Source organism: Eptesicus fuscus, chromosome 14 (genome assembly GCF_027574615.1).
Source record: "Eptesicus fuscus isolate TK198812 chromosome 14, DD_ASM_mEF_20220401, whole genome shotgun sequence".
Taxonomy (NCBI): Eukaryota; Metazoa; Chordata; class Mammalia; order Chiroptera; family Vespertilionidae; genus Eptesicus; species Eptesicus fuscus.
The window spans coordinates 83464062-83492033 of NC_072486.1; the positions used below are offsets into that span (position 1 = coordinate 83464062).

Here is a 27972-nt window from a genome sequence, read left to right on the forward strand (position 1 = left end):
TTGATGTCTAACTGCTCTGCTGCCAGCCTGTTTGCCCCCAACTTTCCTCCTCTGCCGGCCTGGTCACCCCTAACTGCCCTCCCCTGTAGGCCTGATTGCCCACAACTGCCTCCCTTGCAGGCCTGGTCCTTCCCAACTGCCCTCCCCGGCTGGCCATGTTGTGTCCACATGGGAGCAGGATCTTTGACCACATAGGGGAAGCCATCTTGTGTGTTGGAGTGATGGTCAATCTGCATATTACTCTTTTATTAGATAGGATAGAGGCCTGGTGCATGGTGGGAGCCAGCTGGTTTGCCCTGAAGGGTGTCCCAGGTCAGGATGGGGGTTCCCTTGAGACATGGGGCGGCCTGGGTGAGGGGCCTATGGTGGTTTGCAGGCCGGCCACGCCCCCCCGGCAACCCAAGCAGAGGCCCTGGGATCTGGGATTTATCTTCTATAATTGAAACTTTGTAGCCTTGAGCGGAGCCAAGTCTTCTGCTCCCTCTGTGGCGGCAGCCATTTTTGTTAGGATTTATTTATCTCCTATAATTGAAACTCTGTAGCCTTAAGTGGAGGCTAAAGCAGGCCAGGGCTGCAGAAGCTTGGCTTCCTTCATCACCGGGGGCAATCCTAGCCTCCTGCTCTCTCCAGCTCCGTGGCTGCTGCCATTTTTGTTGGGATTTACTTATCTTCTATAATTGAAACTTTGTAGCCTTAAGCGGAGGCCTGGGCCAGGAAGGGTGTGCGGAAAGCTTGACTTCCTCCATCGCCGGGGAAACCCAAGCCTCCCTCCTGCTCTCTCCGGGGCTGCAGCCATCTTAGTTGTGTTAATTTGAATACTCACTCCTGACTGGCTTGTGGGTGTAGCGGAGTGATGGTTAATTTGCATATTACTTTTATTAGATAGGACTAGAGGCCTGGTGCACAAAATTCATGCACGGGGGTGGGGTGTCCCTCAGCCCAGCCTGCACCCTCTCCAATCTGGGACATCCCTCTCACAATCCAGAACTACTGGCTCCCAACCACTCGCCTGCCTGCCTGATTGCCCCTAACTGCTTCTGCCTGCCAGCCTGATCACCTCAACTACTCCCCTGCCAGCCTGATCGACACCTAACTGCTCCCTTGCCGGCCCGATTGCCCCCAACTGCCCTCCCCTGCAGGTCTGGTTCCCCCCCCGCAACTTCCCTCCCCTGCAGGCCTGGTCGCCCCCAACTACCCTCCTCTGCCAGCCTGGTTGCCCCTCACTGCCACCCCTGCCGGCCTGGTTGCCCCTAAATGCTCCACCTGCCAGCCTGGTCACCCCCAACAGCCCCCCTATGCTGGCCTTGTTGCCCCTAACTACCCACGCAGCCTGCTTGTTCAGTCATTTGGTCGTCCCTCACTAACCCCCTGCCGGCATGGTCGCCCCACGCAGCCTGCTGCTCAGTCGTTTGGTCGTCCTTCACTAATCCCCCCTATTGGCCTTGTTGCCCACTCAGCCTGTTCGGGCGTCTGCTCAGTTGTTTCAGTTGTGATGGCCCCTGGCTCTTTATATATATGGATATGCAGAGTTCCTAGGGCAATAAAGAAATTTACAGGTTTTTCACACTGCATTTGGAGATTCAATACTGTAATAATTTTGAAATACTATATACACTGAACAGAGAACTCAGGGATTTGAATAAAATTGTGGAGGCTAAAGAAACAAACACACTTTTAGTATATTTCTTGCCTACTCTTTGGGGTAAATGTGAGAATCGGGTAGTGTGCATGTGCACGCCTCTGCAAGCTACACAAATGAGTGTCCCTGCGACAGAAGCCACCTCTGGGCCTGCTAGGGGCTGAGATTCCACTTCTCAGACGTAGAGTAACCATACCTATAAGTGCACCCGCTGGGCAGTGGGAAGGCCACCGCCACTCAGTGGGCAATAGCGCAGCACTCACGGCAGGTGGGTGTCCAGGGCAGTGGTGAGACCGCTCACGTGAGGACCAGGGGCCATGCTAACATGTCAGCAGGGCACCTTTAACCTCCGGGTGGTGCCCCCCTTAGTAAACCCAACAGAAGCAGGTTTGGAGGCTCTAATCGCAGCCCACCCAGCTTGGTAGAGATGACCAGGTTTGCTGCAGTCACCTCCCACCAGGTAAGACTGTGGACTGTGACCTAAGCAGAACCTCTCCCAGGAGTGATGTGAGGCCTCCGGACTCCATGCTCACGTGGCAAGTCTCCCGCCAAGACGCTGCATGGCTACTGGTGAGTGGAGGGACTCCCAAGGATGATGGGGGAACATGGGCTTTCCCTCCCCCTTGGCTCCCAGGCCCAGGACTGACATCCAACTCCAAGGAGGCAAGAACGCAGAAAGGGCTAGTTTTGAAACATTCATTCACTTTTTAAGTTGTCTGTATCTTTCTGGGATTTAAAAACTGATTTGTGGAATATTAGAAGGCTGCCACTATTCTGAAACACTTATACTGAAAGGCACCTTTGTGATGAACAAAAGGGGAACGGAAGGGGGAGTGACGGAGTCTGACGTCCTACGACCCTCTGCATAGCGTGTTTGAGCCCAGAGGCACGTCACACCATCAGCGAGCTAACCACAGCACATGGCAGCATACTTACTTCAGTCCTGGGATATCCAGAAGGTTAGTCAGTCCTGTCCAGTTAATTTCTAAAAGCTGTTTAAAAACAGGGCAAAAAATGTTATCCAAGTTATTTCCAATTATCAAATCAAATCATCAAGATTTCTTTCTCTTTTTTTAAATATATTTTTATTGATTTCAGAGTAGGGAAAGGGAGAGAGAGATTGAAACATCAATGATGAGAATCACTGATCAGCTGCCTCCTGCACGCCCCACTGGGGATCGAGCCCGCAACCCAGGCATGTGCCCTTGACTGGAATTGAACTCGGGACCCTTTAGTGAGGCCAACACTCTATCCACTGAGCCACACCAGCGGGGCAGAGATTTGTTTCTTTTCACTGTTCTGCACCTCGCTTTTCCCTTTATAACCATCAAGGCCATGTGCCCTGTGGGGACACGAAGAGCTGCCCGTTGTGTTATTTCTCACTGTCAGTTTTCTCCAGTGAAATCAGTAACAATTTACACATCTACCCTCCGATCCGCCTATGGATGGGCACTTAGGATATTGAGTGAATATTTTTTACATCATGTTCTGATGTGCGCATGCAAACTGGCATTTAAAAAGTAGACATCCTGATCAGATACATGTTCACTTTGTTACTTGATAGTGCCACCTAATTACCATAAAGAAGGCTATCCCTACTTATATTCCCACCAAAAGTGTATGAAAATGTTTCTTCTTTATAACCTCAACAAAAGGAGATATTAAGAATCAATCCATTTGGCAGTTAAAAAATGGTACTTTATCACTGTTTCAAATTGCATTTTCCTGATATCCCCCCCCCCCCCCCCATTTTCCTGATATTAGTGGAGCATGTTCCATTCATTCAACATTTGGAGGTTTTCGCTCCTTTTTCTAGTGGATATTTATCTTACAATAATTCCTCCACAGTTGGCTATGATTCCATTAGGTGGATGGGGATGGGTAAAAACGATTGATTAGAAACACAGCTTTTCCTATCGAAATGGATACTGCACTTCCTTGTGTTTGCATCTGTGGGGGGAAAGCTAAGGGAAATTGCATGATCTCATTACCCATATGGCTAGAGTATCACATTCTGGCTCCAGTCCCTCTGGGAAGTGGTTATAAATAAGCATGAATTAGAGGAGTCCAGGTTCTCTTGAAAAGGCCAAACTAAAAAGCAACCGGTTTTAAAAGTCCTGAAAGACTGAGATTTTTCAGCAAAAGAGAAACAAGATGTAAACTTTCAAGGCTGATAGCAGTAAGGATCATGCTCCCTCCTCCCGCCCTCAGGTCCAGGAGTAAGCACCCCGCCCCACGCTCCTCACCACAGACCTTTCCCACTAAGAGGACCAGGGGTTTGATTTGAGGAACAGCCATCCCAGGCCCGGGCCACGATGCAGAACCAGGACGCTAAGGAAACCCTCCTCAGCCAACGGCCAATGAGAGGCCCTGTCACGGGCGGGTCGCCTGGCAGGTCCATACCGAGATGAACTCCTCAGGTCACAGGGCCAAACCCATGGCCCTTGTCAAATGACGAGATCCGCTTGTGCAAATGCTGCCCAGGGTCAGAGAAACAACACGCCGGAGAGGCAGCGGGGGAGTGGCGGAGCAGGACTCCGCGGGTTTGAGGAGAGATTGGCGCGCAGACAGAAGGCCCTGTCCAAGGCCCTGAAGAGGGAGCTGGGACAGGAGGGCCCAGCGAGGACAAAGGGGGGAACCGTGAGTGAGGGCGAGGGAGTGTGTGAGGACAAGTGTGAGAGAGCGAGAATGAGTGTGAGCGAGAATGCGTGTGGGACCCAGTGTGAGAGGCCTGAAAGCTGAGGCGGGAGAGTCCACACAGGGACACAGGGAGGAACCCACGAGGAGGGACAAGCAGCTAAAATTAGCGCCCGGCCCCCTGCGCCTGGATGACTCAGAGCTGTTTCGGGAAACTGAAGAGCCAGGGAGTCGTGTTTCCAGGCAGGAAACCGCCGAGGGCTGCTGCGGCCCTTCCCGAGACCCCGAACAGGCAGGGAGCGTGTGCGAGCTTCAGGGACAGACGGCCCCCGCTGCTCTCCCACCTCCGGTGCCTGCGGACACGTGGTTTACTTCGGCACTCTGTGCACCAGGCGTCCTACGTGAATTATTTCTGCGGTACAGACTGAATCACCGGGAAGTCCCTTAAAAATACAGACCGGTGGCTACCGCCCTTCTCCAGTGTTTCTGAATTAGTCGGCTTTGGCTAGTGGTAAAGGTCAAGTTATTTTCCTTATGTTTTAGAGCTCCCGGGATCTGCAGCTTCCACCTGGGATACAGAAAACCGGAAAGAGCATCACCCTTCAATGTACAGGAGCCGAGGTGGCCGGCGCCAGCCAGCCTGAAACTTCCTCACAGGCAGCTCGAGGTGAAGCCCGGGCCCCACAGCGCCCCCCTCCCGGCGGGTGGACTATTCCAGTTAGATCTTAACTGCTAAAGGCAAAGTGGGGGTAAGACCGTGTAACCCTCTGAGATCCAGACACAGGGCATGTGCAACCACTCGGGCCGCAGAGTGTGCTGGCTGAGGGCCTGGGCCCGGGCGACACTCGCTGCAGGGGTGAGGCAGGGCGGGAGCAGCCGCTGCTGGAAAGACAGCACCCACTTTCTACTGTAAGAAGCAGAAGCCACAGGGGAGGGACATACAGGTCAAGCCCACTGCAGCTGGGGGACAGGGAAAGAGAAGACATGTGTGTGCCTTGGGGAGGCTAGGACACCATCACAGGGCCTGCCCACCAGAGGTCCCGTGTTGCTGGACCAACACGTGCAAACCCACCTGCACACAACCCACCAGACACGGCACGAGGAGGGCACTCACCGAGAGACACCAGCCCGAGAGCCAGCAGGGGCAGGACAATGCGGAGCTCCCATCCCCCCACTGGATGGGCCAGACTGCCACATCCATGAGAGCTGTCAGAACCACAGACAGAAGCTCAGAGGCCTGCAGACCAATACTGCCAAAGCTCCTGGGACTTAGTGTGAGGGGCGGCTGGGACCCTCCTGGCCTGTGGCCTGGGGTTCCCGTGGGCCTGTCTGCCTGGCCTACCCTCCACCTCACTGCTGCCTCCTCCTCAGGGTTGTAGGACTGGCTTCCAACACCTCAACCTTCCCACTCCCGCCGGTCTAGGGTCCGTGTCTGACCCGCTCAGCAGAGAGGGATGGAGGGAGACAGGTGGGAAGACACACTGCCGCTTGGGAGCGCTGGCAGCCATGACTCTGGCGTGCGGACTGGAGACCAGAGGCCGCTGGCCTCAGCGGAGAGAACAGTGAAGGCGGAGTATGGGTGGGGAGATGTCACATGGCTCCCTCACCTGCAGCCCCTGCAGAGGTTCCTGAGACACCAATACCGGCTCCCTTGTCAAACAAAGCCCCTCTTTTGCTTAAGGCACCTCAGCTGCTAGAGTCCCAGCTAATGGGACTCAACTTCTTCTCCCGCTCACTCTGACAGGAAGATGTCACTTTCATCTTGGAGATGAAGAAAGGAACCTCTGGTTCAAATGTGGGAGGCCCGCTCTCTGTTGGCTGGGAGCCCCTGAGGGTCAACACGCTCAGAGCACACGACTCGTCTCCTGGACACACTCTGGACTCTCTAGTCTGACCATTCCTCCTGGGACAGCCACAGACCTGAGCATTCCAACACCCTACGAGCTGTCGGGGCCGTGCCAACAACGGTCCTGGTGGCAGAAGGGAGTGGCCACGAGGTCCACGGAGGGGCAGGAGTAGACACTGGCTTGTTCCGGCTCTTACCAGAACCTTCACCCAAGCATGTGTGCTTACCGGTACTTGATCTCTGATGTCAGGACCCCACCAGAATGCGAAACCTACATGTAGGAAAATGTGTAATTTCTTAAAAACCCAAGGACTTGTATCATCGACATTTATTCAATCTTCACATTTTATCTCTGACACAGGTATTACTGTAATCCCCTTGTTACAGATGGGAAAACTGAGGCTTAGAGAAATGAAATAAGTTGTGCAAAGCACAAAGTGGGAGGAGAAAGAAGCAGGAGAGGAAAACCAGGTTGAATGACGGTCGCCGTGGCTGCACCATCAGACAGATGTGCTCCACAGCTCAGCACCTCACGGCTTTGTTTAGTTTTCTGGAACAAGCAACACATTATCAAAACTAATCTAAAGAAATCAACAAGCAGGAAGATGTGCAAAGGCTTCGTAAGGTTCTCTGACACTGCGCTTCTAAATCACCCGGATAATAAGAAACCGAAATCTCTCCAGCTGGACTGCCCCGGTGAGAATTACTTGGCAGCAAGCAGTGAATTCTGTTCCTTATTTTTCAGCTGAAAGTAACTGAAAATACACTCCCTCTCTTTGAAGCATGGGTGGTGACTTTACTCACCATATAAGGAAACTTGAGGCCCGGTACACAAAATTTGTGCACGAGATGGGGGTGTGTTCCTCAGCCCAGCCTGCACCCTCTCGCAATCCGGGACCCCTTGGGGGATATCTGACCATCCTTCTTGCAATCTGGGACTGCTGGTTCCTAACTGCTTGCCTGCCTGCCTGCCTGATCGCCCCTAACCCCTCTCCCTGCCTGATCACCCCTAACCATTCTGCCTGCCTGCCTGATTGCCCCTAACCATCTCTGCCTCGGCCCCCGCCATGGTGGCTTCGTCCGGAATGATGTCCAGAAGGTCGTTCAGCTGTACAGTCTAATTAGCATATTATGCTTTTATTAATATAGACTAGAGGCCTGGTGCATGAAATTCATGCACGGGGGGAGGGGGGTGGTTTCCTCAGCCTGGCCTGCACCCTCTCGCAATCTGAGACCCCTTGGGGGATGTCTAACTGCCAGTTTAAACCGGCAGTCGGAGATCCCTCTCGCAATCCTAGACTGCTGGCTCCTAACAGCTCGCCTGCCTGCCTGCCTGATCGCCCCTAACTGCCTCAGCCTGCCGGCCTGATTGCCCCTTCTTGCCCTCCCGCCAGCCTGATCGACCCAAACTTGCCCCCCCGCCAGCCTGATCGCCCCTAACTTGCCCCCCCCCCACCCCCGCTGGCCTGAAAGACCTTAACTTGCTTTCCTGTCAGTCTGATCGCCCCTAACCGCCTCTGCTTCGGCCACCAGCCTAAGCCACAGTCTGGCCTCCCTCTGTGGGAGACCTGACGGATTGGGAAGGCGCCGCACTCCCATTACCCCGCTGCTGCTGCTGCCACTGCTGGCCTGAGCCTGGGCCCTTCATAGCCACGCCTCGGCCCTTCGCAGCCTCCCGCCCGCCGCCACCTGCCCTTTGGCAGCCAGCCTTGCTGCAATCGGAGCCTGTGGGCTGCGGGGGAGGGCCCGAGAGGTGCTCCATGCACCTCATGGTGACCGGTTGTTGGGTCGTTTTGGTCATCCCTCACTGCCCTCCATGCCGGCCTCGTCACCCCACGCAGCCTGCCTGATCGGTTGTGACGGCCCCTGGCTCTTCATATATATATGCAAATGGACTTTTCACAGCCTCCTCCTTCTGTCAGCACTAGAACTTTCCTTGTAAATTAATACTATGATGTTATTTTTAAGGTAAACACACCTAGAATATCCACACTAACCTATGGAAGAGTATTACTAAGTTTTGAGGGAGATTTAAAGATTTTGATTCTGAAATTAAAAAAAAAAAGGGAGCCCTTCATTAAATTGTTAAAAATTCCTTATAAATTATAAATACTCAGCAATTTGCTAAACGTTAGGTTTCTTTATACTTATTAATAAAAATTTCTTAAATACACTGGCTTTTATACAATTTGTATGTGAAAAACAACATGGATATAAAACCTTTTATGGATCTCATTTCTCAAAATTTTAATAAGTTAAAATTTAACACAAAAGTTCTTTAGTAGCTTTTGAATTTCACCATGTCCTGTGCATTGTCCCCCCCTAATCTGAGGAGACTATGTTCCAAGACCCCCAGTGGATGCCTAAAAGGATGGCTCCACTGACCCCTGTATATACACTACGTTTCCTCATGCCAATGCCTATGACTGGCCAGTTGGCTCAGCTGGTTGTGCATCATACTGTGCAGCGAAAGGCTGCCGGTTCTGAACCCTGTATATACTATGTTTTCCCTGTATATAAATACCTATGAGCCCGCCGGGTGGCTCAGCTGGTTGGTACATTGTCCCTTGAACCAAAGATTGCAGGTTCCATTTCTGGTAAGGGCACATACCTGGATTGTGGGCTCAATTCCCAGTCGAGGAAGCAACGACTCAATGTTTCTCTCTCACATCAATTGTTTTTCTCTCTCTCCTTTCCTCTAAGAATGTCTTCAGGTGATGACTAAAAAATACAAACCTATGATACAGTTTAATTTCTAAGTCAGGCACATTAAGAGGTTAACAACAATAATTACTCGAATACGGGCACTATGACAGCTGCTCTGACCACGGAGACGGTTACTAGGTGACTAACGGGTGGGAGCTATGCATCCTGAGACCTGGACAAAAGATGATTCATGTCCCAGGTGGGACAAAGCAGGCCAGCATGAGATTTTATCACACTGCTCAGAATGGCGTGCAATTTAAAACTTAAGACTTGTTTATTTCTGGAATTTTCCATTTAATTATTTTCAGACCAAGGTTGACCACAGGTAAATGAAACCATAGAGAGTAAATCCGTGTATAAGGGGGGGACTATAGTCATTACAATACGTTCAAAATAAGCCCATTATTTAAGCAATAGGAGGCAAGTGAGAATAATGTTAGTGGAAATAGAAAGTAAAGATACTTAATTCTTTTTGTGTTTTTATACAGAAAAAGTACCACTTATAATTTGTCTAGATAAACCCAACAACAATAATTTGTATTTAGTTATTTGCATCAAATTATACAATAAAGATTCCCATTTTAAACTACACATGATAGCAATGGTGCCTCCGAAGGGCTCATCTAAGGGAACAAAAGGGCATTTGTGAAGAGCTGTTTGAGAAACAGATCAGTTCATCCATCAGACGCTTACTGAGCTGTGTGGGGACAGACCTGCTGTGCTTTCCAACAGGTCACAAGCCATGTGCCCCCTGCACAGGACTGTGTGGGCCGAGGAGGAAACTGACCACCTCTGTCCTGGAAAGGACAGCCAGGGCTGAGGGCAGCGTTCTGGACAAGGACAGGTGAGGGAGGTGGTGAGGGTGATGTGGCTGTACTATCCCCCGATTACAGGGCTGCCCTGCGGTTGGAACTTGGATCCTCATGGGGCAGTGCCCGGAAAGGAGGACAGAGACCCATCTAGACCACGATAACTGTCTGCACCAGAGACTACCCCGGGGTCAGTCTGCACCTTGGGAAGATGCCCTAGTGCTGAGCAAAGCCTACTGGGGACAGAGCTGAGTCGAATGCCATTCAGAGGCTGTGGACCCATGAGGAGGAGCCATGTAGGGGAGGAGCCACCAGGAGAGGGAGGAGGCTCCTGAGGGGAGGAGCCTCGGTGAGGAGGAGCCCAGATAGGAATGATATTTTTGTTGTCTTATTTTTGTGGCTAATAATATGTATTGACTACTTATAACAAAAAAATGGATTTAGATACAAATCTAACCATGTGAAGTGATAACATTTATTATGGTTCATCCAAGTGTTAGAATATAATTGAGTAAAAAGAATCTTTATGACCGTAGCTGGTTTGGCTCAGTGGATAGAGCAACTGCCTGCAGACTGAAGGGTCCCAGGTTCGATTCTGGTCAAGGGCACATGCCCAGGTTGCAAGCTCAGTCCCCAGTGGGGGGTGTGCAGGAGGCAGCCGATCAATGCTTCTCTCTCATCATTGATGTTTCCATCCCTCTTTCCCTCTCCCTTCCTCTCTGAAATCAATAAAAACGTATTAAAGATAAAACAAAACACTTGAGACAATTCTTTAAAAAAACAAAATAGACTCTATGACTTTAACCCTTCATCCACTAACTGCAGTTTGTAAGCAGGCTCTGGGTCAGGCAGTGCCAAGCGTGACGGCAGCTCCGCCTGTGGGCAGCAGTGAGGACGGTGAGGGCAGCCTGTCGGCAGGCTGGGCTGGGTGCAGGCTCCCGGACTTACTGGTTTGGGGACTTGGGCAGATTAGACTCAATTCCTGGTCAGTAAATGGAAACTATGTGGTATTCACTATAGAGAATGAGGCGTCATTGAGCAAACACCTACAAATCATACTCAGTGACAATGTTAATTACAAACCTACACTAAAAAAAGCAGTCTATTATTTCCAAATTTTTGTAACAAACATTCTTTTTATAGTCAGGAAAATAAGCTGTCTATGGGGAGAGACGAAACCTCCGCTAGGGCATAAAGTGATGGGAACGGACGGGACTCACGCATCAGAGGGAAGAGCGAGCTGCTCCTTCACTGTGTGTATGTCCAGTATGTTCATGTTCTTGTCAGTGAGAGGGCAGACAGACACGAAACAAACATCAACTTACTGGCTTCCTAAGGAAGAAGATAGACAGGGCTCCCACTAAGGGCATGTCTCCAATCAGTGGTTCCAGGATCACTCGCATTGTGCCATGAATCTAAGTGCAAATGGAAACCAAAACATGTAACAGCCAGTCCCTGACGCAGGACGGAGATGCAGATGGCCCCGTGCTGCATCAGGTAGACCCTGCAGAAAATACTTAACTTCAAAGAAATTCCTGGTTAATAAAAGTTTTGCCACTTTCTTTTTAAATAGAGCATAGAAAATTTTAGAAGACTGAAATAAAAAAACCTTACCTGTATACTTTGCACACCGGCTCTACAAAAATATCGCTTGATCTCCAAATCAATCTCACAGTTTCCTACAAAACTAGCAAAGAAAAAGTTCTGTATTACATTCTCCTCATCACCACAGACTTGCAAGGCATATACTAGTAACCCGACTGAAATAACCAGTGAAGTGGTCAGCACAGGCCACAGGCACAGCTGCGCCCCGGTGTGGCCGCTTCCCTGCAGGCGGCAGACACACTGCTCTGGGGAGGCCTCCCGCAGGTTACGGGTTTGCCACAAATGTCCCTTCCCACATGCAGGCCAGAGCAGCACCTCCATGGGATGTAGTTTTCATCTGTTTTATAAACAGCTATGTTTGTTTAAAACAACACAGTGCGGATTATCTGCTCCCCAGTCCTAAGAGAACTAACAGAGCTCAGGGACTTTGATGTGAAGATCAGAAACATAGCCCTAGCCAGTGTGGCTCAGTGGATAGAGCGCTGGCCTATAGAACAAAGGGTCCCGGGTTCGATTCCAGTCAAGGGCATGTACCTTGGTTGCAGGTTCCTCCCCAGCCTGGACCCTAGTTGGGGTTCATGCAGGAGGCAACCAATTGATGTGTTTCTCTAAACACATCAATGTTTCTCTCTGTCTTTCCCTCTCTCTTCCACTCTCCCTAAAAAAAAAATCAATGGAAAAAATCCTTGGGTGAGGATGAAAAGATTAGAAATGTATAAAAAAGTATCTGATTAAGACATTTCAGCGTGGCTCAGTGGTTGAATGTCGACCTATGAACCTCCAGGTCATGGGTTCAATTCCCAGTCAGGCTGGATCCCCAGTGGGGGGCATGCAGGAGGCAGCCGATCAATGTTTCTCTCTCATCATTGATGTATCTATCTCTCCCTTCCTCTCTGAAAAAAAAAAAAAAAATTTAAAAAGACATTTCAATCATTAATATGAAAAACATGAACGAGTGTGATGTGGAATGTAAGACTTGCATCTGTGTTTTTTGTTGTTTTTTCTTAATCCTCACCTGAGGATATTTTTCCCACTGACTTTTAAAGAGAATGGAAGGGAGGAAGAGAGAGAAAGAGAGAGAGAAACGTCAATGTGAGAAAGATGAATTGATTGGTTGTCTCCCACACATGCCCTGATCAGGGCTGGGGATCAAATCTGCAACCCAGGTACATGCCCTGACTGGGAATCGAACCCGTGACCCTTTTGTGCGCAGGCCGATGCTCTAACCACTGAGCACACTGTGCAGGGCTTGCATTTGTTGTTAACACAACCATGAAATGGCAGCTGCCTTTTGGGTGGAATCTGTACAAATTGACCCGCAACCCTGGGCTCCAGGTGCAGGAGGTCACGCCCGACCTGAAAGTGTCTGCACGAGGCTTGCTGAGCGCTGCACAGAGTGTCTAAGCACCTGAGCACAATAACTGGGTCTTCATCAAGATTTCAGTCAAACCCCTGAAGCACAATAACTGGGTCTTCATCAAGATTTCAGTCAAACCCCTGAAGCACAATAACTGGGTCTTCATCAAGATTTCAGTCAAACCCCAACATCAGGTATATCCACCTTACGGGAATAGCTAAGTGACACTATGTCATCAACTATGACACAAATAGAACACAAATAAAAACTTACCTAATCTGAAGGTCCAAAATAATTTGCCTTTTGTCCACATTTTCAGTGTATACCTTGACACCATTGATCCTGAGGGGCTGGAGCGAGAAGTGGTTTGTATTCAGTGCAGGGACGGTAAAAACACAAACACCGGCAAAACGGCCAAAAGGCGAAACCACCAGGCGGCACCGAGCTGGGGAGACGCGCTTTGGCCCGGGCTGCGGGAATCACAACTCTGCCCCGGCTGTGCCAACCGGCTCGCTATCAGCGAGTTACTTCACCTGTTCTTCAAGTGCGGACGAGGTTATCGTGAAACCACAGACATGAGGACCGTGGTCACAGGTTCAAATCCCTGTCAAGAGCACGTACCTGGGTTGTGGGTTCACGCCCACCCCCGTCGGGGCGAGTTCAGGAGTTCTATATGTGTCTCTCTCATATACAAGTTTCTCACCCACCCCTCCACTGTCTCTGAAAAGCCATGGCAAAAATATCCTCAGATGAGGATTAACAAAACAATGTATGTACCTTAATTAAAAAATACTTTTTTGCTTAAAAACATGCTGTCATTGGTGCCAATGGACTTGCTCGCCTTAGGGTTGACACATACCCTCAATTTGTAAAAAAACGCACACTATCTGCAAAGTGCAATAAAGTAAAGAGCAATATAATGAGGTACGCCTGTAATACTATTCCGGTAACGACACCTGCTACCCTCCCCTGTGTGACCAGGTGATGCCTACCAGACTGGCACTGGAGTCTTCACTTGTTTTAAACAACTGGAGGGTAAATACCTCATGCCTGTTGCCAACTTCTGAACCTTCAGTGTGCGTTCACGTGTCAAACTCCTTTCCAACAGAACGGACTGCTGATTCTGACAGAGTGTGGGTAGCAAGACAGGCTGGAACTAAGGGAAATGCCCCAGTGACCTGAACTGGCCAAAGACCGCCCTGGACAGAGGAGGGCAGGTGAGGCCCACAGGCCAGGCGAGGGCACCACACGAGAGGCAGGATCTGGAGGAGCTGCGCCACCCACCCCAAGCCGCCCCGGGAAATAACAGGGAGAAGTTTAACACGTCTTTTTTATTCCCACAGCAATCTGATGTGCACACATGTGAGGATACTTAACAAGAAACTGACCTGCTGACCCACGTCAACTCTTGTGAAACTAAAGGTGCTGAGGTGGGTGTTTGCTCCCCGCACAGCTGGCTCTATGGTTTCTCGAAACAACTTCTCTATAAATTGGCAAATGAAAGGCCACATGTGTTTTACAGTCTGAAAGGAAAAAGAACTCATGTAAGACAAAACATTTTAATACACAATGTACTTAAGTCATGGTAAAAATTATGCCCCTTCAGCTTATCAGAATTTTTTAAAATTAAAGGGATGGCCTTTTTGTTATGCAAAAATAAATACAATTTTAAATTTTAAAATGTATGGCAACAATAAACTACTAATTAACTATATATTGCAGGAATTAGTTATTCTCAGCACATTTAATGATTGCTACAAAAGGCTGAGAAACTATGCAGGCCAGATGGGAATGGCAAGAAATATTCAAAGTGATGAATAGCAAGAACCTACAACCAAGACTACTCTACCCAGCAAAGCTATCATTCAGAATTGAAGGTCAGATAAAGAGCTTCACAGATAAGAAAAAGCTAAAGGAGTTCATCACCGCCAAACTAGTATTATATGAAATGCTGAAAGGTATTCTTTTTTTAAAAAAATGTATTTTGGTATTTTTTAAAAATATATTTTATTGATTCTTCAAAGAGAGGAAGGGAGAGGGATGGTTAGAAACATCGATGAGAGAGAAACATTGATCAGCTGCCTTCTGCACAGCCCCCAGTGGGGATGTGCCCGCAACCAAGGTACATGCCCTTGACTGGAATCAAACCTGGGACCCTTCAGTCCACAGGCCGACACTCTATCCACTGAGCCAAACCGGTCAGGGCTGAAAGGTATTCTTTAAGAAGAGAAAGAAGAAGAAAAAGGTAAAGATAAAAATTATGAAAAACAAATACATGTCTATCAAAAAGTGAATCTAAAAATCAAGTGAATTAAAAATCTGATGAACAGAATAAACTGGTGAATATAATAGAATCAGGGGCATAGAAAAGGAGTGGACTGACAATTCTCGGGGGGAAAGGGGTGTGAGGGGTACCAGAAGAGACTGGACAAAAATCGTACACCTATGGATGAGGACAGTGGGGGGGAGGTAAGGGCAGAGGGTGGGGTGGGAACCTGGTGGAGGGGAGTTATGGGGAGAAAAAAGAGGAACAATTGTAATAATCTGAACAATAAAGATTTATTAAATTTTAAAAAATTTTACAAAATCAGAAAATCCTGTGGTTTCAACTCATCCTATCTAATAAAGAGGGGATATGCTAATTGACCATCATGCCATCACAAAATGGTTGTGCCCACGGCCAATAAGGCGGGAATATGCTAATTGACTGTCACACTCTCAAAGATGGTGGCGCCCACAGCCACAAGATGGCGTCGCCCAGGCTGGATGGGGGGGTTAGTGAGGGACGACTGAACAGCAGGCTGCGTGGGGCGACCAACCTGGCAGGAGGGGCATTTGGGGGCAACCAGGCCAGCAGGGGGGGCAGTTGGGGGCGATTCGGCTGGCATGGGGGGCATTGAGGGGTGACTAGGTCAACAGGGGGGGGGGCAGTTGGGGGTGACCAGGCTGGCAGGGTGGGCAGTTAGGGGCAATCAGGCCGGCACGCAGAGGCAGTGAGGGACCATCAGGCTGGTGGAGGGGGTGGTAGTTAGGGGCGACCAGGCAGGCAGGCAAGCGATTAGGAGCCAGTGGTCCAGAATTGTGAGAGGGATGTCTAGACCGGCAGTCAGACATCCCCTGAGGGGTCCCGGAGTGGAGAGGGTGAAGGCTGGGCTGAGGGGGGACCCCCCATGCATGAATTTCATGCACTGGGCCTCTAGTTGCTAAATAAACTGCTAGAACTGTAGAGCTTTTAATAAATATTAATGAGTTTTCCTCAATGATGGACTACCTTCCCGTGCTGCAGGGTGATCCCTGTCTGCACAGCTCTGAGGATATCACATAAAACATGAGGGAACAGAGATCCACTTCAAACTAGACCGACCTAAAAACAGAAGCTTTATAAAAAAATTAGGTAATTATCTATTACTAGGATTGTTGGGAGTTATTTGTTCTTCATGATGTTTTCAATACTTTTGTGTACGACTATCATAAAACAGGCCTGAGCAGTGGACAGATGATGGGAAAGTAAGACAGAAGGCCAAGATACGACTATGAATAGCTCATTAATTTTCTCACTGTTTAGAAAAGGAAAGTAACGTCTCATTTATGACTGAGCTCTCTTGGGAGCAGAAGGCAAATCCAAAGGAGTTCACACAGTGTCACTATCCCAACTCCCAAATATGGAAGGATGCATCCCATCCCAATCCCCACCGCCAGCTGGTGTTTGGGATACTGCTCTCTTACCTTATTTAGCCATTCTGCTCTCTCAGTGTCTGGAAAGTGAACCTAAGAGGAAAGCACATGGATGTGACTGACTCTGCCACGTAGGCCACGCTGTTCTCATTGTAGGCCTACTGTTCACATACACACTCTTTAAACACCCTGCCCCGAAGCCTGGAAAATGGCCTACGAGGGGACACTGGCTGTGGGGCACTCTGCTTTACATTCTAAGAACAGCTGCAGCAGAAGCATGGAAGGTCAGCAAATGCCCCGCCCTCCCCACAGCCTTGCTGTCCAGAGGAATTGCGAGGGGACCTGGAACATCCTAACAAGCATTTCAAATGGAGCCTTTCTACAGGATTGCTTTCCCGTGGGGCTCAGCACTGTCCCGTGTTCCAGAGACCTAGACCAAAGCCTTCAAAACCCCACCTTCCCTCTGCCTTCCTTTGGTCCAACCCAGCCACTGGCGTGCTGCTGTCGCCCACGTCTCCCTCCCTTGGCCCGGGCTGGGATGGGGAACCAGAGGTGGGTGGTGGCGGGGCCTCGGGCCAGTGGACAACCTCCCACGCCTCGTCCCTCCCCTCGGCCAGCAGGCCCACATCAGCCCGATCCTGATTGGCCCTGATCGCCAGCCAGGCCTAGGGACCCCACCCGTGCACGAAGTCATGCATCGGCCCTCTAGTCCTACATAATAAAATGGTAATATGTAAATTACCATCACTCCGCTATGCCCACGATTGGGCCAGAGGGAGGCGCAGGGGGCAGGACTCGGGGTGGCCGGGGTAGCCGACTGGGCCGGCAGGATGCTGAGCTCGCGTCACCAGTGGCGGCACGAGCTCGGCGTCTGGGCCATGGCTGTGCTGCGGAACAGAAGGGGCCTCTGGGGCAGCGAACTCACGTCCCGCAGCGGACCATCAAAAGCCGGGGAGCTGGGTGCCTGCCCGCTCCGGCACCAGCGGACAGGCACCCAGCTCCCCCGCGATCGAAAGCGAAAGCGTGTAGGGGGGCCCTACACGTGCATGATTCAATCATGCACTGGGCCTCTAGTATTACTATAATTACTGTTTGGGCGCTACTGTAAAAGTCAACCCAAGTCTACAACCTCTGCACGCTGTCACTGCACACTAAACAATATCACAGGCAGACACTGTTTGACCACCTCTGCCACAGGTACAGAGAACGGGCCACTGGATGAGAGGGCCCGAACGGCGGTCCGTGACATCAGTTCTGGAAAACCAAACTGCCACTCTACTTCGTCAGGAAATATCCCAAATGTCAAGAGTCCTTTGATAGGATTACAGCAAGATGAGTTTAATCTGCCACAAAAACCTTCCTTTTACTTCTCAGAAAATACTAGAAAATAACAGGATGTGCCCATTCTACCTTATCCCCAATAAACAACTGGAAAACCATGTGAAAACAATGGCTGTTCCTCAGTCTGCAGCTCAGCGGGAGCAGACAGCAGAGGTCTCTCGGCCGCCCCAGCGTCTGCGATGGACAGCCCTGTGCCCAGTGCCCAAGCGTCAGGACGGTCTCCGGTCCTGCAGACAGGCTGGGCTGCACCTCTGCCCAGTGAGCAGGGGTAAGTGGTCGGCTCCTCTCTGCTCACTGGTCGGAACAGCTATGAATCCTACAAGCCTCAGGGAGACCCAGCTTCTCTGCACTTTCTGTGCAAAGGATTTCCTTCCTCCTCCAGAGGGCAAAGCCTGTTTAGAGTGGCTTTCATTTTTTTAAAAAAGATTCTGTGTGTGTGTGTTTAAATATATCTTTACTGACTTCAGAGAGGAAGGGAGAGGAAGAGATAAAAACATCAATGATGAGAGAACCATTGATCAGCTGCCTCCTGCAGGCCTCATGTGTGTGTGTGTGTGTGTGTGTGTGTGTGTGTTTTAATGTTATGATCAGGAAGCATTTTATTGCTCCTCCAAGTTTAAGAATTTTCACTGATAGAAAATCAACACTTTCAGAAAACCGCCTGCATGACCTTGTTCAGCTGCTGAAGCTTGGTTTTTGCAGACACATCAACATATTTCTCTCCAGTACAAACAATCACTCCACCCATGATTGACGGATCAATCTTAACTTCCAATTTCAGTATTTGGCTTTTGCTTAGGAAGCTCTTCATGACCATTTTTAATTCAGAACAAGGCTTCTTCCTCCAGAGATGCAGTGGTCACTGCACGGCATGCTCCCCAAGGCCACGCGTCGCATTCAAAAGGGGTACTGTTTTGAGCCAGCAACTTGATCAGGTAGGATGGGAGGGTGCGGCTTTTCGCTGAACGCTTTACATAGAGACTTGTACTGGACAGCCGTTCTGGGCTCCTTCCAGATTTGTGCTGCTCTCAACAATTCCTTTCCTCCTTGCTCCAGTTTACTCTGTTGGATGCAGTAGAATAAAGAGCAGTGGCCCAGTGCCCTCTGATAGCACACGACTGAACAGGTGGTCTCACAAGTCTGGCAAACGGCTGACCACAGATGTGCTGAAGCATCACACCTGTTGGGGGAGCCCAGACACTGCCGGGGGAGCCTGGACACTGCTGGGGGGGAAGGGGGCTGGACATTGCTGGGGGAGCCTGGACACTGCCAGGGGAGCCTGGACACTGCTGGAGGGAAGGGGGCTGGACACTGCCAGGGGAGCCTGGACACTGCCGGGGGAGCCTGGGCATTGCCGGGGGAGCCTGGACACTGCCAGGGGAGCCTGGACACTGCTGGGGGGGTAGGGGGCTGGACATTGCTGGGGGAGCCTGGACACTGCCAGGGGAGCCTGGACACTGCTGGAGGGAAGGGGGCTGGACACTGCCAGGGGAGCCTGGACACTGCCGGGGGAGCCTGGGCATTGCCGGGGGAGCCTGGACACTGCCAGGGGAGCCTGGACACTGCTGGGGGGGTAGGGGGCTGGACATTGCTGGGGGAGCCTGGACACTGCCAGGGGAGCCTGGACACTGCCGGGGGAGCCTGGACACTGCTGGCGGGGGGGAAAGGGGGCTGGACACTGCCAGGGGAGCCTGGACACTGCTGCGGGGGGGAAAGGGGGCTGGACACTGCCAGGGGAGCCTGGGCATTGCTGGGGGAGCCTGGACACTGCCGGGGGAGCCTGGACACTGCCGGGGGAGCCTGGACACTGCTGGGGGGGTCATACCCAAGCAGGAAGAGCAGCCTTGGTTGCTCTGAAGAACTGGGTCCTGGTACACTTCTGAAAGCCCATAACCGGTACCCTAAGTGCTGTGCCTCACACAGAGAAAGCTTTGACTAACCCTATTTCCTACCCACTTCAAACCCAAGCAAGGCTCATAGACTGGGGTCTTGTTTGGGAGCCCACATACAGAAACTGTATGCAAACCAGCTTGGAGACCAAACCATTAGAATTTCAACAGAGTCCAGAAACCATGAAGGTTAGTCATGGCATCAGGGGGTCAGTAAGGCTGAGCTCGTCAAAGCCTCTTGTGTAAAAGGGGGAGGAGAAGGTGAGGGAGGCCGACACCGAAGCCCTGTTCCTTGCATGGCCAGAGACCCGCGAGGGCAACGAGTCTTCACGCCCAACTCCACCGTGCGCGAGAACAAAAGGAGCGACCACCTCCTGGGCGTGCCGCAGGCATGTGCAGGTTCTGTCGCCTCCACTACCTGACAATGTACACACAGGAACTAACGTGTCCACATTCACAGGACACCTCCTCAGCGGCAGAAAGGGGATGAAGGCCAGACTGTGTGCCCATGCTCTCGGCCACTTTGTCACTGAGGACGAGGCAAGGCTGTGGAGACAGACAGTCCACCGAGCCCACCACGTTCTCACAGGGACACGCCCATCAAAGAGGGAAGCCTGAAGCTCAGATGACGTGGTTCTGGTGACAGCCAGAAGTAGGAAATTCTGTGTTTAATAGTCATCTATTTACCTAGACTCCAGAGGTTAAATACAGTACAAGTCCTGAAAGAGCTGATAAAGTCCAGCAAACATAATAGCAATTCACACTAAAACACTTATCAGACCCGGTCTTTCACCCAAGACTACAGGAAGGATTTCAAGACTGGTTTTACTTAATATCCACACTCTTCACATGAAAGGGCTCTGATAAGTAGTAATATCAAAATTCCCTATGCATTCACCCTGGGACCCAGCAACCCCCTCTAAGAATGTACCCTAGAAACAGGCTGGCCGTGTGTGCAGCGCCATGTGTAACAGCCAGGCCCGGGAATGACCCAGCAGCCACCGCAGTGGGCCGCTGAACAGCCGTTAGGACACGGGCGGCAGTGCTGCCAGCAGTGAGAGGGACGAGGAAGGCGCCATCATCGCATTTTCCAGGATTGTTTGGATAATGCTATGGAAGAATTTCCAGGGCCTGTTTTAAAGTGAAAATACAAAACGGAGAGAACCATGTACAATTGGCTATAGTCCAGTGGTCGGCAAACTCATTAGTCAACAGAGCCAAATATCAACAGGACAACGACTGAAATTTCTTTTGAGAGCCACATTTTTTAAACTTAAACTTCTTCTAACGCCACTGCTTCAAAATAGACTCGCCCAGGCAGTGGTATTTTGTGGAAGAGCCACACTCAAGGGGCCAAAGAGCCGCATGTGGCTCGCGAGCCGCAGTTTGCTGACCACGGGGCTATGCCATTCATCTCACAAGAGGGGAAGAGGGTGTGTGTGTGTGTGTGTATTAATATATGCTTGTAATTTTTTAGAATAAAAAATTAACAAAAACTTAAACAAATGTTTACCTTGGGAGGGAGAGGACATGGTAGGAGAGACAAGTCTGGAGTCAGGGAATGGAACCAGCCGACCCTCACCTCACATTAATCTCAGAGCGCCAAAGAAAGAGTGTGTGGAAACTGAAGTAAACCTGTTACCAAATCTTAATTTTGTTCCACGATGTTTACAATCAGCTTCTCACCAATATATATGCATAAACATCAGCTTGTGTTCCACAAAGCAGAATTTAAAGTACTAAAAACATCACAAAGACTGGGATATACAGGAGAAATAGAAAATAACTTTCTAAATCATATAGAAATGCATGAACACTTATCACTTGATTTCAAATCTTAACCTTTCAACTAAAAAAAGAAACAAACAAAAAAACCCCCACTAAATATCCCTTGTAAGTCCACTTATAAAACAAGTTTTCATATTTATTTATATTGGCTCCACAAAGTCAAAGTAATCAGTTTGATTGTTCAAGTTTTGATTATATTTAAGAGTTGACACTACCCAAGAAATCTTTTAAATCTTATCTTAAAAAGAACAAAGGCATACTTGGGATTCTAATATGTTGATATTACCAAAGTTGTTTTGCTTAGAAAAAAATTAAATATGCAAAGACAGAACATTAACTGTAAGCCAGGAACTCTACATGCAATATCTTGTTTCATCCTCACAACAACCCTCTGAACAATTAGCGGCTCATCTAACAGGTAATTACATAACCTGTTCAAAGTCACAGGGGAATACGCGGAGCAGACCCAGAGGGCTCTAAGGTCCCCGTTAAACCTTGCTGAGGTATAAAGGATGAAACAAACTTACACATAAGTAGTATTTTCTAGTTAAACCATGTTTCCCATTTCTGAACATTAAAAAATAATATGGGGCCGAAACCGGTTTGGCTCAGTGGATAGAGCGTCGGCCTGCGGACTGAAAGGTCCCAGGTTCGATTCCGGTCAAGGGCATGTACCTGGGTTGCGGGCACATCCCCAGTGGGGGGTGTGCAGGAGGCAGCTGATCGATGTTTCTCTCTCACCGATGATTCTAATTCTCTATCCCTCTTCCTTCCTCTCTGTCCAAAATCAATAAAAAATATATTTAAAAAAAATAATAATATGGGGTAACATTTAAAATTAAATTTTTCACACAGCACCCCCCTGAAAATGACGTCAACAGCACTTGTGTGGTCTTAACTGAGCACCCCAGCTACAGGCAGGACAGCAGGTCGTCACGGGGAGTGGGCATCCTTTAAAAATCTACCTGCAGCATAAATTAGTGCTGTCCACGCATTCCTTCATTAACAAAATCTAGGACAAGACAACCCATGTCTGGGAAAATATGAAGATACTTTATCTTTTACACCCGAAGCATTAACGATTTAATACCTTCAAAAGAAAAATGGATAAAATGATCACTTTAGAAACCAAATGTCATTAAACCTCAAATAATAAACTGGTCTATCAAGTTCATTTATTCGTATTTTTCCTTGTTCCAAGAAGGATTTCAGCTAGGCTCATGTCTGCATAGTTCTTTGGTGCTCATCTGAGACAAATAAACAAGAGCTGGTTTGGCTCAGAGGTTAGAGCGTTGGCCTGAGGACTGAAGGGTCTCAGGTTCCATCCCTCTGAGGGCACAAACCTCTGTTACTGGCTTGATCCCGGTGCCTGAAGGCAGCCAATTGTTGTGTCTCTCTCACATCAACGTTTCTAGCTGTCTCTCCCTTCCCTTCCACTCTCTCTAAAAACCAATGGAAGGAATATCCTCAGGTGAGCAGTAACCAACACAAACACACACCAGCTTCTTAGTGGAACAGTGACCGGCTCCCGGGGAAGAATTCTCACATCTTGGGGAGAAGGAAGGAGGAATTCAATGGACCTGATGCAGCAATTTGAGGCTGGGGATGGGCTTGGGGGTCCCAACTAGCACAGTCCCACCTTCTAGCTGGGCCTGAGGGCCCTGCCTCACCAGCCGCCCAGAACACCGCGGGAGGACTGTCCCCTCATCATCAACCCCCAAACACCAACCTTCCTACACCACGACCTGAGTTATACACAAGTCCACAAATGGACTGAGGTGGCAGGATGAGCTGCCACTGTCACTGCTGCCCTGGCTGCAAGTTTCATGGGGCCCCTCAGAGTTCAGGACAAACATCCAGTGAGGGAAGAAGCAGGGGAAGGGAGTGGCACGGCGTGTTCCCCAGGAGGAGAGCGCGTGCTGGGTCCTTTGTCTGGAGGGTTTCTCTCTCTCTGTCTTGCAGGCGGGGATCTCAGGGGAGGTCCGGGGAGGGCGGCAGCAGAACAGTCATCAGTTTTCCAGGGGTGCTCTTTCAGGGTCATGGTCTCTGATGGCTGGTCAGAGCCAGGGCAGGCCTCGTTACTCACTGCAGCTGGTCCTGGTGTTGCCCACCTGGTCTGCTCCTTTCTGGGCCTGGAACTGAAACACCACTGAGGCCTAGACGTTCTCTCGGGAGGTGACCGGTACCTGCTGTATTGCTGGGCCAGTGTGTCCAGCTGCCTGTCTGTTCCCCATTCCTCTTGTCCTGGCTCACTGGCCGGCCTCGGACCAACGAGACACCTACAGCTCTCTACACGACGCTGCCATGCAGACAGACACAGGACACTGTGCGTGTGGCCTGCTGACATAAGCTGGAGGGGACCTGGAGAGTCATTACGATTTCCACATACTGTGTAATTATGTGTATTAAATAATGACAGTGGCCAAAACCCTCAAATAAAAGGACTTTTTAAAATTTTAGCTCTAAGCCATTGGCACTGTGCATGCTACCTCTCTGTGGCACACAGGGGAGAGCTCTGAGCATTCCCACGGGTTCGCTGTCAGAGTGCAGGAGGGGAGAAGGACTCAAATGTAAATTGGTACCAACATAAATGTGTGCCCTCTGACCTTTTTATACTTAAACTTCTTTACCCATTTCCCATAGGAGTAATGTAAGCCCTCTCTCTCTTTCCCCAAAACCCCCAATCCCAGTCTGCCCCCTCACCTTTTCCATAGCTTCAGGGTACAAGGAAAGTGGAAAAACAGGGTCAAGAAATCTCAATACCATGCTTTTTCCTAAGACATGGGATGCTTTCTCCTAACAGCTACTTCTATAGAGAAGAAAGTATTCAAGGTTTAAAGGGCGGGAGAGAATGTCTCTCTCAGAACCTGTCAATCCTGGAATAAAATGTTAACAGATGGTCAGATTACTGCTTTGTATGGCAAAAAGAAATTGCACAAAATAACTAGGTTTCTCTATTTCAAGTCTACATAAAAGTAGATAATCAATTCACGAGTAAATAAAGCAATTAATCTTTTTCAAAATCCAGTTTCATTTCCTCAATGGTGTGTGACTGCCTCGCGGGAACGGACTACTCTGTACCTGTGAGGACACAGCACCAACAATGGGAGCGAAGACCCTGAGCAGGGCCAGTGCTGCAAATCGTCTGGGTAAGGCTGTCCTACTAGGAACACTTTCAAAACTCCCAGGTGCTTTTTATGTGAGAGAAAAACAAGAAATTCCACTGGGCCAGTGGTCGGCAAACTCATTAGTCCACAGAGCCAAACATCAACAGCACAACGATTGAAATTTCTTTTGAGAGCCACATTTTTTAAACTTAAGCTTCTTCTAACGCCACTTCTTCAAAATAGACTCGCCCGGGCCGTGGTATTTTGTGGAAGAGCCACACTCAAGGGGCCAAAGAGCCGCATGTGGCTCGCGAGCGCAGTTTACCGACCACAGCCCTAGGGAATCCGAAGGAGCACTAACGTCCCTGCAGTCTTTACCTGAGACCACAGGCAGAGACCACGAACGGCCCCTCCCCTTCAGGTGCCGACAACAGCGACCAGTTAGGGTCAACTTGATGCTTTCCTCTGTCGTCTCAAACTAACAGTTCAAAATCAGAGCTGGCTGCTGGCGAAGGAGAGCCGGCTGAGCGCAGTGCGGAGCCGCAGAGGCGGCCTCAGGCTCCTCCTGGCTCGGGCGGCAGGAGGGGCGCGGGAAGCACGCAGGTGCTGCTCTGACAAATGCTGTCTGGAGAGGTTCAACTTCAACAATTCACGGCTGTCTCTTGGTGGTGTGAGGACCCCGCCCAGTTTTGTCAATGGGGAAGGAGTGAAATAAAAATTAACAGCTAGGGCGTATTTATCCCAGCATATCTCCTAAAAGGAACAGAGCTGTCTGAATGATCTGAAAAGCAATTATTTCTGGTTCTCTAAAAGAATGGACCCTCTAAGGAGTTTTATGGAGCCTTCTGTAACTTCAGATAACGGCCCGGCCCCACCCGCTTGTCTCTGAGGGGTGGTCCCGGTGTCAGTGCCGGTGCGGAAGGAGCCTCCGCCAGGACTAACAGTCAGTGGCACAGTCCACACAGGGACACAGCTTCACTTTACCCGACAGAACCATCAACATCCATCCCTTGATCACAATATTAAGGTCAAGAGACTCACTTACTACCTTACTAACGATGCCCGTCTACAGAGATTTTTCAAAGACTGAAGCATATTTTTTAAATTCTAAAGTCATTTAGACATTCTGTAACGGCTAACAGAAAGAAAACTCATATATTTGGCAGTCTTGATTTAAGGTGAGGTTCTGGCATGAGTTCCATCGATCTCACAAGTTAAAATGAGTCCAAGAACAGGAAATCTGTCTTCTCATCTCCTTTACTAAAACACGCAAGACAATCTGGTCGTTTGTCATTTTAAATCCAAATCAAATGCTACTATTCAAATTTCCATACTTAGGTTTTAACTGGAACGAACTAGATTAGCGATTTTCAATCTTTTTCATCTCATGATATATATGAGCAAATCACTAAAATTCTGTAGCACACTGAAAAACATACTTTCTGCCAATCTGACCCCCCAAAAAATAGGCATTATTTTGATTGATTTACAAAATAATAATAGTAATTACCTACCCTTTTGGCTCCAAAAAAAAAATCAGGTGCCTACATTGCGTAAGGATTTCTGGGATCAAGAATTAACCAATAAGATGCAACCCTATTATATGACTTACATATTTATGGTTCAAAACAGGGCGCTCACAGTTATTGTTGTGTTGGCTGCTGTCACTTTAAAATCTGGCAATCTCAGGGAAAAGAGGCACTGCCCTTTGGTCAGGTGTGCATCTTAAAATTCCTGGAGCACATTGGCTGACAACTGTGGGAATACAAGACAGATGTGTAATTGTAGCACTGAAGTAATTACACATGTTCTCTATATTGTGTGAAATTAGCCCCGCTTTGTTCTATTATAAAGAATAGAAACTATATGAGACTGAAGTTGGGGTTAAAATCCTCTAGAATTATAGAACCAACAGGAATACCTAACACCTACATGGATTCAGAGGTCACATGTTTTAAATTTTACAGTGAAATTTTTCATTTTTAAGAAATCAGTTTAGCCCTGGCTGGTTTGGCTCAGCAGATAGAGCACTGACCTGTGGACTGAAGGCCCCGGGTTTGATTCAGGTCAAGGGCATGTACCTTGATTGCGGCACATCCCCAGTGGGGGGTGTGCAGGAGGCAGCTGATCGATGTTTCTCTCTCATCGATGTTTCTGACTCTCTATCCCTCTCCCTTCCTCTCTGTAAAAAAATCAATAAAATATATATTTTTTAAAATAAATAAATGTTAACAGCACAAATACGATTTCAGTAGGCAGTTCACAGCAATAATCTATACTAGTAAAAGGGTAATATGCGAATTGGTCACAACGCCCTCACAGTAACAACCGAACAGCAGGCTGCATGGGGCAACAAAGCCGGCAGGGGGTTAGCGAGGGACGACCAAACGAATGACCAGTAGGCTGCGTGGGGTGACCAGTCCAGCAGGGGGGTTAGCGAGGGGCAGAGGGGGGCAGTTGGGGGCGAGCAGGCTGGCGGTGGGGGGGCAGTTGGGGGCAACCAGGCTGGCAGGGGTGGGCAGTTAGGGGCGACCAGGCCAGCAGAAGGGGCAGTTGGGGGTGACCAGGCCGACAGAGGGGGGCACTAAGGGGCAACCAGGCCAGCGGGCAGGGCAGTTAGGGCGACCAGGCCTGTGGGGAGGTGGGGGGGAAGTTAGGAGCGATCAGGCTGGCAGGCAAAGGTGTTTAGGAGTGATCAGGCTGGCAGGGGGGGCAATTAGGGGCAACCAGGCAGGCAGGCAGGTGAGCAGTTAGGGGCCAGAGGTCCTGGGTTGTGAGAGGGCAGTTGGACATCCCCTGAGGTGTCCCGGATTGGAGAGGGTCCACACTGGGCTGAGGGGACCCACCGCCCCATGCACGAATTTCATGCACTGGGCCTCTAGTGTATAGTAACAGCAATGCAGGGCTGGAGCTGAGGCGGATAAGAGAAGCACTGGGCAGCAGGAAGCTGGCAGCAACACCAGGAAACTCAGAGGGCGCACTCGCCACATGGAGCACTCACCTGGAGGCACCACTCCCTGAGCCCAGTGCCAGCCAGTCCAGCCTCCGAAGCTCACCGGGCAGGCTCCTTTCAATGCCTATCTAATGTTCCAAAAGGTGTGCCTGACCCGCACAAGCACAGGCGTCAGGAAGGGGCTCAGACAGAAACCTCCACCTACCAGACGCAGAGCCGGCTTCCTGGGTGTGCGCCTGCGCAGTGACGCCTCATGCGTGAGCCTGGTACCAGGCGGCAGCCCGTGCCTGTGGCACGGACGCCAGTCACATGGCCGTTACCATCTTGTAGGCCATCTCCAAAGTAGTTAGAAGGACAGCGCTACTTCAGTGTGAGGTATTTCTCCTGCTAATAAACCTCAACATCCCAGCTCAGCCCAGAGGGAGAAAAGCTATTAAAGCTGTGGGTCCGCGCAGGAGAAATGCTTTTCTTCTAAAGATGACTTACATAAGAGGAGATCCGGATATATCTACCCATTTTAACGACCATACCATTCAAATCAGCCCTAGCTGGTCTGGCTCAGTGGGTAGAGTATCAGCCTGTGGATCGAAGAGTCCCAGGTTCAATTCCCGTCAAGATCA

General features: G+C 49.7%; 1 protein-coding gene and 1 pseudogene across 3 annotated transcripts in view; both read right to left on the reverse strand.

Moving 5' to 3' along the window:
* ESYT2 (extended synaptotagmin 2) overlaps positions 1-27972 on the reverse strand; it is a 72125-nt gene that overhangs the window by 33326 nt on the left and 10827 nt on the right. For 2 of the 3 annotated variants that reach the window (XM_008156460.3, XM_028132571.2), the window contains exons 2-7: positions 16326-16367; positions 13988-14122; positions 12873-12949; positions 11252-11324; positions 10963-11052; positions 2576-2631 (exon numbers count right to left, since the gene is read on the reverse strand). In XM_008156460.3, the coding sequence (XP_008154682.2) occupies positions 2576-2631; positions 10963-11052; positions 11252-11324; positions 12873-12949; positions 13988-14122; positions 16326-16367 (473 nt within the window). Of the gene's footprint in view, positions 1-2575; positions 2632-10962; positions 11053-11251; positions 11325-12872; positions 12950-13987; positions 14123-16325; positions 16368-26011; positions 26136-27972 lie in introns of those variants that run through there. The other variant, XM_054726671.1, reaches the window with a different exon arrangement.
* On the reverse strand, positions 18265-27687 carry LOC114228040 (ATP synthase subunit O, mitochondrial-like; annotated as a pseudogene).